Source organism: Pteropus vampyrus, unplaced genomic scaffold, assembly GCF_000151845.1.
Source record: "Pteropus vampyrus isolate Shadow unplaced genomic scaffold, Pvam_2.0 Scaffold50, whole genome shotgun sequence".
NCBI lineage: Eukaryota > Metazoa > Chordata > Mammalia > Chiroptera > Pteropodidae > Pteropus > Pteropus vampyrus.
In genome coordinates, this window is record NW_011888831.1 from 8,138,577 (window position 1) to 8,152,397 (window position 13,821).

General features: G+C 31.6%; 1 protein-coding gene across 4 annotated transcripts in view; it reads left to right on the top strand.

Annotated features, from left to right (window-relative positions):
* NF1 (neurofibromin 1) overlaps positions 1-13,821 on the top strand; it is a 210,001-nt gene that overhangs the window by 102,902 nt on the left and 93,278 nt on the right. For 3 of the 4 annotated variants that reach the window (XM_023530595.1, XM_023530594.1, XM_011360009.2), the window contains exons 31-35: positions 4,782-4,844; positions 9,338-9,496; positions 10,266-10,363; positions 11,587-11,733; positions 13,485-13,631. In XM_023530595.1, the coding sequence (XP_023386363.1) occupies positions 4,782-4,844; positions 9,338-9,496; positions 10,266-10,363; positions 11,587-11,733; positions 13,485-13,631 (614 nt within the window). The remainder of the gene's footprint in view (positions 1-4,781; positions 4,845-9,337; positions 9,497-10,265; positions 10,364-11,586; positions 11,734-13,484; positions 13,632-13,821) is intronic. The other variant, XM_011360010.2, reaches the window with a different exon arrangement.

Below are 13,821 nucleotides of genomic sequence, written 5' to 3' on the forward strand. Positions count from 1 at the left end.
CGCAATAACAAAAGAATAAGCCAATTAAAAAATGGGCCAAGGACCTGAATAGGCATTTCTCCAGGAAGATAAATGAAATGCCAACAGGCACATGAAAGATGCTCAACATCTCTAGTCTTTAGGGAAATACAAATTAAAACCACAGTAAGATATTACCTCAGTCCCATTAGAATGGCCATCATCAAAAAGACAAGAGATAACAAATGCTGGTGTGGATGTAGAGAAAGGGAAACCCTTTTGCCCTGTCGTTGAGATGATAAATTGGTGCAGCCATTACGGAAAACAATATGGAGGATCCTCAAAAATTACCAATATAACTACCATGTGATCCAGCAATTCTACTTATGGGAATATGTCCAAAGGAAATGAAAACACTAAATCAAAAAAGTATGTGCACTCCCATATTCATAGCAGTATTATTTGCAGTAGCCAAGACATGGAAACAACCTCAATGTCCATTAGTAGATGAATGGATAAATAAGTTGTGATATATATGTATATGTGTATATATCTATATGCAATAGAGTATTCAGAAATCCTACCTACCACTGTGACAACATGGATGGACCTTAAAGGCATTATGCTAAGTGAAGTAAGTCAGAGAAAGACAAATACTATGTGATCTCACTTATATGTGGAAAGAAACTGATAAAGAGATCAGACTTTTGGTTACCAGAGGTGGACAGGAGGGGCAATTGGAGGAATGTGGTTAAAAGGAACAAACTTCAGGTTTAAAATAAATAAGTAATAGGGGTATAATGTACAACATGATGTCTTTAGCTAATGCTGCTGTGTGATGTGTAGGAGAGTTATTAAGAGAGTAAATTCTAGTGTTCTCATCACAAGGAGAAAATTTTTTTCCTTTTTTCTTTCTTTTCATAATACTTATATGAGAAGATGGATGTTACCTGAACCTAAATCAAACCATCATGCTGTATGCCTTAAACTTACACAGTGATGTTTGTCCGTTATTTCTCAGTAATACTGGGGTTGGAGGTGCAGAGATATAATGTGTTTGTGGCAGGTTTTCCCAGAACAGAGTGATCTGTTTATTTTATGTAGAATGCTATTTATAAAATATATTGCATCACCATTCAGATCAAATTATTAGACTTTCTCACACTAGTACTGCAAGTAATGCTTCTCATTTCAGATATCCGCAATCGTCCCTATTTGTTGAGGAAATTAGGTCTGTGTTCTTTTATGGCTTCCACTGTGTTTTTGAATTGCATATGAAGTTTCAGGAATGATTTATTAATTCCAAGGGAGATTAATGCAAATTAATTTAGCTTGTTTAAACTGTGATTCTGGAAGAAACATTAATGGATCTGGAGTTTGGGACAGAGGTGGGTATAGGGGAAAGAATTTATGTAGTTACTAAAACCCATGCCTTTGTATCTCTGCAGAGCCATCCCCAGCCATTTTTTTTTTTTTAGCACAGGGATTCAGTTGCTTAGAGACATTAGCAAGATCAGTGAAATTTCCATTTTAAAAAGCTATTTCAGGCTGCTGTGTGTGAATTTTTCCCTCATTCCTATTTATAAAAATGTATCTGTGGTATCTGTAAAAAAAAAAAAAAAAAAAAAAAGACCTTTTCACCGTATGTATAGATGATAAAGCATACTTAGCATTGAAACTCTCAATTTATCATGCCTTTTTCTTTTCAAAATAGCTCAAGGCAGCATAGAAGAACCCCACATAATTTTTTCAGCTAGTTAAATCTGAGACTAGAGGGTGGTTTAATTATAACATGAAGCTTACTAGAGTCAATAATGTCTTCTCTTAAGTTTGGGCATTATTCAGGTTTATCTTTAAATCTAATTCAGTAATTCTGTTTAAAAAACAAACAAGAAATGATGAGCACATAATAAAAATAGTCTAAGTCAACTTCTTGGTAGGCCTAGTAGTAACTCTTTTTCCAGAGAGTAAATGGGTTTCAAAAGTGGCAGTGGCTTTGACTTTCGCTGGTTAAAAGTGAATGAGTATTCCCAGCCAAGTACTAACCAAACCCGACCCTGCTTAACTTCCAAGATCAGACGAGATTGTGCACATTTGGAAGGAAATTTAACTTTGGATGGTGAACACACAATATAGTATACATGTAACGTATTATTGAATTGTATACTTGAAACCTGTATAATTATATTAACCAGTGTCACTCCAAGAAATTTAATTTAGAAAAAGGGGGGAAAAAAATGAATGAGTACTGACTCCCTGATTACATGTTCTAGTAGAAATTCTTCATATAATTGTCACCCTAAAAGAAAAAAAATGTTTGTTTGTTTTTTTTTGGGGATGACAAAACTTGGAGTCCAACTTGAGACCATGATTCTGATAAGGTGAAAGGAACAGGGCTTGACACTTAGTAAGTACTTAGGAAATATTTAATGAAGGAATAAATTCCCCCATTCCATCCACCCAAGTAAACAAGATTCTTGCCAGCTTTCATAGGAAGGGAAGGAAATGGTAAAAATAATTCAGAAAATAGAGTCAGGTTAGAATTGGTATTGTATTCAACGCTACGTATTGTACTTTTTAAAGCACTCCATAATAAAATATCCTGTACTATAACAGACTTGAATAATCATATTAAAATTTCACATAAAATTATTCTCTTCAAGAACATTATTTAAATATTGTGTTGGTGCATTATTGTGAATTATTCGGTAAATTTATTGTTGGAATGTAGAATATTATGGAGCAAAGGTATATTATGTTATTAATAAGATTTTATTTTTTTTAATGTGACATAAATTTTACATTTACTAGTTAAAAAATAAAGATAGGGAAAAAAGCTCTGATCTCAAGATATTCTTTAATTGCATCTCCTTTCAATGTAGTTTTACCCTTAGTCTGCTCTTTTATTTTTATTCATCTTTCCTCTTCTGGCTTTTTCTTGCCCTTTGACTTTGGCAGTAATATAATGCTACCTTTGTACTTTTATATTCTGCTGGGAGGAATAGTAGTCGATTGTTCTGTTGTTGGCTTCTCTTCGCCCCGCCCCCTCTAGTAAACATGGCTCTTGCTTGGGACCTACTGGGGAAATTTTGAAAGTTAAGTGAAAATATTGCTAGCTAATAAACTTCTCTGAGCTTTAGCTCTTTTTCCTTGAGTTCATGTTTTTGACCATTAAGTCTTTTCCAAATCATGCTTAACCACATCTCTTAATTTATATGCCTCCTTCCTTAGTGGACTGGGTGAAGGTTATACAAGGAGAGCCAGCCAACTGTGGACAGTGTAGATTTATAATTAAGACATTTTCTTGTGTATTTATTTCTGCCTTTCCTCCTGATAGTTTTAGAATAATGAGAAAATAATTCCCAGAAAGGATATTCTAAGTTACGGTAAGAGAATTCTGAGAAAGAGCTAAATATTATGATTCTAAATAAATATCATTTTTTCCAGTAAATCCACTTCTTTAAACAGAAGTAGTTTACACAGATTTTTAAGACTATGATAGTTATAGACTATAATTGAAAAAAATATATAAAATTGCATTTTTATGATATATCTGGTCATTAGTGCTTTTGTATATAAAGTGTGAACCAAAGCTCCATGAGAAAAGAACTGTGTCTTCATATTTTACCGCCTTCTCCCAATGCCTAGAATGATATCTAGCATGTAGGTGCACAGTAACTACTTGGATGGATGGATGGATGGACGGATAGATGAACAAAGGTCAAACTAACTTTAAGCCTAAGTTATTATGGGTTATGGTGTTGGATGCACAGAATTCCTAGAATAAAATGTCATGTATAGTGGATTAAAGAATTCTAATTTGGTTTTTAAAATATTTTTAAAATGTCGTTCCTAGTCTATTTCAATCAGGAGTCTTAATTTTAAAAGGACTCTTTGGGCTAGAAGGAGCTCTGTAGATGAAACCAATATGTCTCCATGGGTTTTTTGGTGTTGTTTTTTTTTTTTTTTTTCCAGATTTTATTATTTTTAGAGACATTCTGTTATAAATTGTCAAATATGTGAAAAAAATTTAAGCAGTCTTATAATTTTATTCTATAATTTTCTCTGCAGTTTCTTCACCTTAATATTGATTAATGCTTACTTCTAGTTGAGCTGATAACAACATTCTTCTCCCAAATGTTGCAGAGCTTTTAACCTCTTCTGATTAAAACTTTTTCAGGAAGTAGCCTGCAAACAGAAAAATATGTGAACATTTAAGAGTAATCGTTCTTAGAGATTTTTAATTCTGACTCTCTAAAGTGAATTTTTCTATTATGTTTAATTATTTAATGTTTATTTTTAAATCAGTAGAATCTAAATTTATTTTTAAATCAGTAGAATCTAATTTTCAATGCCAGCTATTAAAAAAAACTAAGTCAATTGAAGGACACACAGAGAAGTATTTATATATCAAGAAAAAATTCATGTAGACACATAGAAGTATTTTCATAGTGTGATCTGCTTATAATCAAGATCTTATATAAAATTTATCAAAAGGTAGGAATTAACCGAAATGTAAATATTAAATATCCTCAAATCCACTTGGGGAGAGCTTTTCTGTAATTTATAGCCAGAAATAGTAGATATGATTGTCTCAACATTTCTTGCTGTATATTTAGTGTTTTGGCTTAAAAAATATATATATATTAAAAATTAAAATCCGGAAATAAAATTCATCCCTCAAAATCCAGTTGATTTCTAATTTTTTGTTGATTCCATTTGTGTTACATTTGATCGTGTAATTTTATGTACAAGCCAACATTGTTTTTGTTGCTGTATGTAGTTGGTGCTGTGACTTGTTTGTGCTCATCTCTGTTCTGTAGGCAACTTGCCACTCCCTACTGAATAAAGCTACAGTAAAAGAAAAAAAGGAAAACAAAAAATCAGTAAGTTTGGAGAACTTTTTATTAGCTGTTTCTTTCAAAGCAAAACAAAAATCTTTTGCTGTTTGTTTAAGAACATCTTCACTTCAGCCTATTTGACCTTCACTGTAAAATCATTCTACTAATTCTGGCACAAAATAGCTTTCATTTCAATTAACCCTGGAATTAAGTTACATTGAAACATTCTCTGTGTTCCTTTGGTTTGATTTATTCCAAAGGCATTTTGGGGGCATTTGTTGCATTGGATATTCCTGGTCTAATTTATTATTGTTATTTTTTAAATTATAAATGAATGCAAAAGAAACTTAATTTCAAGGCCTGAGGAAATGCTGACTCTCTTCATTCTTGCTTCTTGTTTGTAGGTAATGTGAGTTGTTTCTTTCTAGAGGTGAAAGTTTTTCTTGTTAGAAGTATATGAGGGAAAGAATCACTTTCTAAATTTACCTAAAAGTTGCTAAATTGTATTTTTTACTCCTTATATTTTTATCTAGACCATCCCAACCAGAACTTAGATGTTTCTGCTTATTATAAAAATCCTAATGGTAAAACCACTTTAACTTAGAGAAAATCAATATTGAACTATTGAGACTGAGAACATACTACTTTTGAAATAAAGGAAAACTCAGTGAGTCCATATTTGTAGAGAAAGGCCTCATTTTACAAACATGAAATGAATATACCCTCTGCTTCAATGAACTTGCCTTAATATAAAAAAAAGAAAATTATAATTGGTAGTCAAGATGATTTTCTTCCCATAAGTGGAATTTGTCTAAAATATCATATGTATCAATTTTACATTTGCAGTTATCAGTATGACTTATCCTTATCAGGCTGAGTACTATCTTTGTTTATATAATCTAAATGATTTTGGAGAAAGATGTAGGAGTCATATAGGTAGTTTACTTAAAAAAGGTGTAATACAGCATATAGTATACATTTGGTTTCATCTTTTATTCCTTGTCTGAGCTTTACATAGAATAAATTTGTTTTAAATTCAGAACTAAATTAAAATTTAGAGACATACATATCCATTCAAGATTTACCTTTTTTGTTAAGCAAATTTGATCAATTGAATTGGATGCTCATCTTGCTTAATAAAAACCTTTCTAATGCTTCAGCCTTCTAATTCTCAGCATACGTGGGTTTAACATAATATACACCATCAAATTAATTAACTTACTGTTTCTAACACTCTTGTTCAGTGTTTTACTAATGCCATTGTATAGTATATCACATAAATTAAAATTCAGGCTTTCTGTGTTTCTCTAAAGCATGTTTTCTAGCCTTCCTAACATTGCTTTATTAACTAAGATTTTGTCCAAAATTGTGCCTTGAAATGTTTTTCTACTAGTGTTATTTTCAGATTTTTTTTAAAGTTTCTGGGTAACACCGAGTTTTGGAATGTATTTCTCAGCACAGGTGATATGAGGTCCTCATGGAAACAAAGGGAATCTAATTGGTAATTTGAGGTATTTTAGAACATGTTTCAAAGTATGAAGACAGTATAACCATTATAAATTTAAAATGTCGGTTTATGGAGCCATTGGCTTAACAATCTACTGATTTTTTTCTTTTAAAATTAAGCTAACTTTCTTTTAGAGTATGTATGTATCATGGATTGGAATATAAAACATGTAGAGAAAGTTCTGGTTTCTGGTATATAGCTGTGTAATCATATTATAGATAATTCTGTTTATTATACTCATATATAGTGTATAATTAAATCTCCTTTGAGAAGTTAATTGTCTACCTAACTCAGGTAATTAAGCATGTGTGGATAGTGATCCTCTTGCTGATGTACAGTTTATGACTGCATTTATTTGTAACATGTTTACTAAGAGGAGTAAAAGGAACACTTGATTGGGTAACTGGTTTTAGCATACAGACTGGCCCAACTTTGACTTTTATACAGAATGTCTTTTGGATCCAAATTGGATTTTTACAGATTTAAAAAAAACAAAACACTGGAGTGTGTTTATATTATGAAATAAAATTCCATTGGTATCAATTAGTGGTGAAATGAAAAGTATTTATTGATATTGATTACATTTTGTCAGGTTTTAGTTCTGAAATATAGTGATATTATCATCAGTGAGATACATAATTAGATGATACATGAAACAATGTGTGTTCTCAAGGTGTGGATACTGTGAGTTTTGATAAGAATTATTTTTGAAGATGTGGAAGATAGTAAAGTTGTACTTTTCATAAGTTTTTTAGTATTCTTTTGGGAAATAATTCACTCAGATTTTCATTAAATTATGAGACTGAGTAGTAGTAAGCATAAATCAGGTATAAATGTGAGTCATACTTTTAAAACTTTTTTGTCCTAAAGAAAACCAGTGAATAGCTATTTTCAAAATTATTTTAAAAAGCTCTTCATATGCATATAAGTTATTGATTTTTATAACACACTTTTATAGCAAGTTAGTATTTTATAAATTAACTGGTTTTTTGGAAACCCAACTCTGGCTTTTAGCTTTTTTAAAAAACCATTTCAGCATTTTAATGGATTAAAACGAATATATGCTAATTTTTTAAAACAACATATTTAAAGTTAAATATAAAGCTGTTTTTAATCTGCTTCCTTCTTGCTAATTCTTTAAAGGCTTTAAATTTTTGTGGATTTGTTGATATGACTCTTCTGTTTTAAGATTAAAATTTGGGAGTTCTAAAAAGAACCACTCAGTAGCAGTGGTGGTCTATGAACATTATGAACCTGTATAAAGAATTTTTTGTGTGTGTATGTATATGTTCATTTTTATGTTCTTACTCTCGCAGACATTGTGCTAGAGTAGTAAAAGCACTTGCAGTTTCTTCTTTCCTCTATTTCTAAAACTATATTTCAGCTAAAAATAACTCTAAAACATTATTTAGGTTTTAGAGCCATTCTACTAAGGCTGCTATATATAGCTGCTTTCACCAGTTTCCTCTTATTTAAGTGTGAAGTTGTTCTTCATGCAAGGGCACTCAAAGGGCTAATAATAACACAGAGGAAGCTTTCGAGCTACATAGCTTAAATGAAGGTGAGAATATTTAGTTATAACTCCTTCGTTATCGCCTCTTATAAATTTTTTCTTTGACTTAAAAAATTATTCTCTAAAGTCTTATTTTTACTAATTCCCTGTCAGATATAATAGAAAAGTATTTTGAGATTTTAGGCTCTGAATAAGAACACACACATTTAAAATGTATACTACATGAAGGGAATAGAATGAAATGAAATCATCCTTATTCTTTCCAGAATTAATCTGGATTCAGTGAGCTATGTGAATTCATGACAAGTATTACTTTATTGAGGCATTGTGAAGACAACTAGAGTTATGTGATTTCTGCACATAAATTGTGTTTTCTCATTTTCCCAGTATCCTTTGAAGTGCAGATTTATCCCTGGAAACTCAGAATACTGAGTGGAGTGCTGTGGCTTTGCCGTTAGAGTTACCACTGCTTTAAGCAGCAGTTAGCCACCCTAAGCAAGAAAAGTTACAGGGATTAAAATATTACAAAAATGTTCCTTAAAAATAAATATGTATGTTACCTAAAAATGTAAATTTCATAGTATCGTTTTCATAAATTAACTTAAAACAGGAGGCACTTGGGAAGAGATAAGAGCTTGAGCCAGTTTCATAACACTTTCTCCAATCCAATCTATTACTTTACCTGCAAAATAGAATGTTTTATAAAGAGAAAAAGAGAAAATAAAACCATTTTAAACATTAGGCTCACATTGTTTTTCATCGTGGGCAACCATTTCTTGCATTTTTAACTTTTTTATATATATAATTTGACAGAATTATAAATTGAGATACATAAAGGGGTTTCCTCTTCTGCTGGTGGGATCCTTTTTTTCTTTTAGGTCCCAAGAATTCCATTTCTTCCATGGTTTAAATAATAGGTAGATCTTTGTATTATAAAGCGTTCTGATGAAGAAAAGGAACTGTCAGTAACGTTACTTGTAAGTAAGTTTTTTCTCTCGATAGGAATCTAAGAAAACTAAGTTTTGTTTTGTATATGGCAACCATTTTGCTCAAGAAATTCAGTTGTACCTGATACCCAACAAAACGTAAGTATGTGCTATTAGGTATTAGATTGTTTAAGAAGCGTGCTTCTTGGTCTTATGATGTCTGTTAAATTTAGTAAAATATGATAATCTTTGTGTGAAAACTTGGTCTGTTTTTGTTACTCATCAAACATGCGGTATAAAATAATGATACACTTAAGATCTTTTTTCAGGTCTACACAACTCATCTGTGAGATTTTTCTTTTTTTTCTTTTTTCTTTGTTTTTAGATACCTTCATTATGTTTTAAAATAGTGGAGGTCAAGAATTGAGGATAAACTTTATTTACTGATTTTTTGGGAGTAGGAAAAAATAGTAATGAAGATTAGTCTTTGATTCAGAGTTTTTATGCAAAGTTTAACCATCAAGCTCTTTTCTTCCTATTTCCTTGTTTTAATTAAAACCGTAAATTCAGTTCTCAACTCCTTGTTTTTTAGGTAGTTAGCCAACGTTTCCCTCAGAACAGCATCGGTGCAGTAGGAAGTGCCATGTTCCTCAGATTTATCAATCCTGCCATTGTCTCACCATATGAAGCAGGGATTTTAGATAAAAAGCCACCACCTAGAATCGAAAGGGGCTTGAAGTTAATGTCAAAGGTGAAGAGTTATTTTGATAATCTGTTTTAAATTCTTTTGACTAAATCTTCAGTTTTTCATATTCATTGTCCTTTCTCTTAAATTTATTTTTAATATGCCTTATAGTTTTCACTTGCATGCTTTTGTTTTATTTTTATTTGTATTACAAAGGAATTCATTGGACTTCTAACCGATGGGTCTTATTATCCTGAGAAAATATTAGCAAATGTCTTCTGAAAATAATTTTCTGTGTAATCATTTGGAAATTCTGAAATGAAAACCAAAATTGATGCTGTACGATTTTTTTGTTAAAAAGACATTTAAATTTTTCAGTATGTGGACATGGTTCCATAGTGTAGTGGTTAGCACGTCTGCTTTACACACTGAAGGTTCTGGGTTCACACCCCAGTGGAGCCACGGTCCATGGTCTACTGCCATGCCACCCTGAACAAGCTTGACGTCCAATCTCGGAAGCTAAGCAGGATCAGGCCTGGTTAGTACTTGGATGGGAGACCACCTAGGAAGACCAGGTGCTGTAAGCATAAATAACAAAATAAAAAAATTTCAATATGTATTTTTATATGTGAAAATATGTGTATATATAATAATTACATTTATATTTGGATAGGAATAGAAACAGTATCTAGTATTTTATAGAATGAGGAATAATTGATGTTAACCACCAGTAGAAATTATATTGATGAGAAAATTTGTTTTTTAAAGAACATACAAATGTGTTGATTTCATACAGTAAATAATTTGATTCTTTATAACTTGTTATATTGTTTAGATACTTCAGAGTATAGCCAATCATGTTCTCTTCACAAAAGAAGAGCATATGCGACCTTTTAATGATTTTGTGAAAAGCAACTTTGATGCAGCACGGAGGTAAGCAGCCTGCCACTTAGTTGATTGCTCTGTTTGAATCAAATATTTTTAATTTCACTTAAGTTCATATACTTAGTATACATGAAGCTCCTGTGTAGGTGTTTTCTTTTCCCTCTCTAGGTCAAGAACATAATTAATCTTATTTTATTTTACTGTAAAAGACAGTGATGAAGTAAATCCTTACTTGTTTTTTGGTAGTGATTACCTTATTTGCAAACCAGGTGAGATTTTTGACATATTGCTAAAATAAAGGATTTGAGGTTGCTAAAATATGGAGGAGAAGAAGGAAATGGTTCGTTTAGTACAAACTGAAGTCAAAATGGTACAGATAATGCATAATAACATATAATCACAATTTTTTATATTAGAATATTTTTGATACTTCACTCGGCAGTATATCTACTAAAATGTTACTCTTTAAACCAAATAATGCAGATGCTTAAGATTTTGCACGAGTAACTTGAACTTTTATGATTTTGGAAAACTTGAGGTCTGTTAGGTTTCCATAACTAACTAGTTGCTTTTTATTTATTTCTCTGAGTGTTTATTTGTAAACTGGGGATTATACAGTATTTTCCTGAGTTGATTTTAGAGAAGTGAAAGATAATTTATAAAAAAGTGCTTTATAAATGTAAATTAATGTCTAGAATTCTACTTTTCATGCAATGTGAATCTATTGGATCTGACTCATAGTCAAGCTAACTTGAACAACTCTCTTCTCCAGTTTTTCATTATGATTTATGTTAATTTCTTTGAACCTGGAGTTTAAAAGGTGTAAGCCATATTGCACTGCAAGCCATATTGGAAAGAAAGTGAATGTTAGCACAGGATTCATATTCTAGCAGATTGATTGACTATCCCTAGAAAGTTAAGAGAACAAAGGTTCTGATCGTGGCTCTGACCTAACAGGTGATATCACTTTTGTCTTGTCTGGGCCTCATTTCCTTATCTGTAAAGAACAGCCTTCTCTCCAGAGCCTCATTCATCTAAATTTCGTTGTCTGGCTTCAGAGCCTACTCTGAAGCTGAAGCCAGGTATTAGAAATGGAAGACCAACTTTGTCCTTGACTCTTCTTGTTTCATTTAATGACAGTCACATGTGTGAATAAGTCCTGCATATTTGTAATCTGTTATTTCACAAAGTTACTTTATATAAATGTAATTCAAACATGTATATGAGTGTATCTGGTTTTTAAAATTCTAATGATTTTGCATTTTTTTAAGATTTTTCCTTGACATAGCATCTGATTGTCCTACAAGTGATGCAGTAAATCATAGTCTTTCCTTCATCAGTGATGGCAATGTGCTTGCTTTACATCGTCTACTCTGGAACAATCAAGAGAAAATTGGCCAGTATCTTTCTAGCAACAGGTAAGAGTACCCAGTCATGGGCATATTGAAAACTATCAGTTTAAATTTATATTAAGTAAATTATTGGTTATGAATAATGCCTTTTACTTTACACCTTCTTAGAATTATAATTATGGTTTGGAAAAATAAATGCAGAAATGTAGACTCTTTTTAAACATATATAGGCAAAAGGTTAAGTCATATTAAATGATGAATAAGTCTAGGTGCTACTTTTTTTTTTTTTTAAATATTAAGCTAAGAAATCACAAATCAGCCCTTTGGCTTTTTTTGGTCTTTGAGGATTGTTTCATTAGCTGTTTTTAGTTGGTCTTTTGTAGCCCAAATCATCTACTGTCTTTTCTAGTTATGTATATTTGTAAAGGGCCCAAATTCCTGGGTATGAGGAGTTCTCTTACAAAGATAAAGTGAGTCCAGATTATTTTCAAATGCCAATAAAAATGGTTTGCTCATTCATGGGAAAGGTAGAAGACTATAAAACTAAGGCTAACTAATAACTAATTAGATGGGAGTTTTAGAGAGAGAGCATTTTAATCTTTTATGAATTGTTAGTGGATTGAAGTAAACCTCGGCATGACTGATGTGTCTTAAAGTAGAAGGATGAAGATGCTTTATCTATGTGACACTAAAATAAACTGTAATTTTAAAATGTATTCACTTCTGTTATATAATTTACATACATATTCATGTCGATTAACGCTAGAGAGTTTTTTTGGGGGTGGTTAAAAAATACACACATTTTAAACTCAAAAAATATAGACTGCAATATAACACAGATCCACCTAGCTTTAACTTTATTTATTTTACTATATTACTTCAGATCTCTACAACATTTTATTTCTTGGGGAAAAAAGATATTTTCTCTATGTAACTGAAAAAATAAGGAAATTATAAGTATACATAACATAGTTTTGTGTGTTTCAAAATTTCACAGAAGTGACATATTGAGTGTAGTCTCCTTAAACGATATCTGTTTTTATTTAACTTATGTTAGCATTTCATCGAATGACTATCACAATTTATTTTTGCATTTCCTAATTGATGGATACTTAGGATTGTTTCCTGTTTTTCACTATTTTAGTAGTGATGTAATAAATATTCTTCATACTATCTCCTTGCATATTACCTAAGGGTGTAATTGCCGAGTTCTGTAATTGCAGCCTCAACTTTACTAGATACTGACACATTGCTTTTCAAAGTATACACGCTAATTTGCACTTCGACCAGCACTATGTGAGAGTACCTCTTTATCCACATCTGCACCAAAATTGGCCTTAGCAAACCATGATTTTTGCCAACTTGATGTTTGTGAAATAGTATCTTGTTATTCATATATAGTTTTAAATATTTGTTATTGAAAATCTATATTTACCCTGGTTAAGCAGAAGTATGATATCAGAGACAGTATGTCCAACTCCTAAATAATAGTTTCTCAGAATAGATTCTTTTCATCATGAGAAAAAGTGGATCAGAAGGTTAGTTTTACTTATTGCCTTTTTAATGGTAATGGATTAAGAATATTAGGGGGGGGAAAAAAAGATTTTTTTATGTAAATTTTGTAGTTTGGGGGGTGGTCATATTTTAAGAGATGTCGCAGTGATACTTTGTAACCCCTAAGATCTATTTGTGCTATTCACAAGTCAATAGGAACCCCTAGCTGACAATAAAAAGAAATGCAGCAAATGACAATCTAAAGAAATGTGTACTGCTAAATGTGAACTGCTACTTTTTTCTAAGTAGTTTGCTATATCTAGGGATCACAAAGCTGTTGGAAGACGACCTTTTGATAAGATGGCAACACTTCTTGCATACCTGGGTCCTCCAGAGCACAAACCTGTGGCAGATACACACTGGTCCAGCCTTAACCTTACCAGTTCAAAGTTTGAAGAATTTATGACTAGGTAAAGTACCGCCCTGATTGCTTTCTTTTTGGTTGAGGTGCAAGGTTTACTGCTGGGCCATTTGTTAGATATGCTTGTATTTTTGATAGGATTATCAAGAAAGATGTATCTAATAGCCAAATTGCCATGTTTTGGGATTTAGCTTTTCTCTTACCTTATATATTGTTGAAATATGGTTTGTTTCATAGTT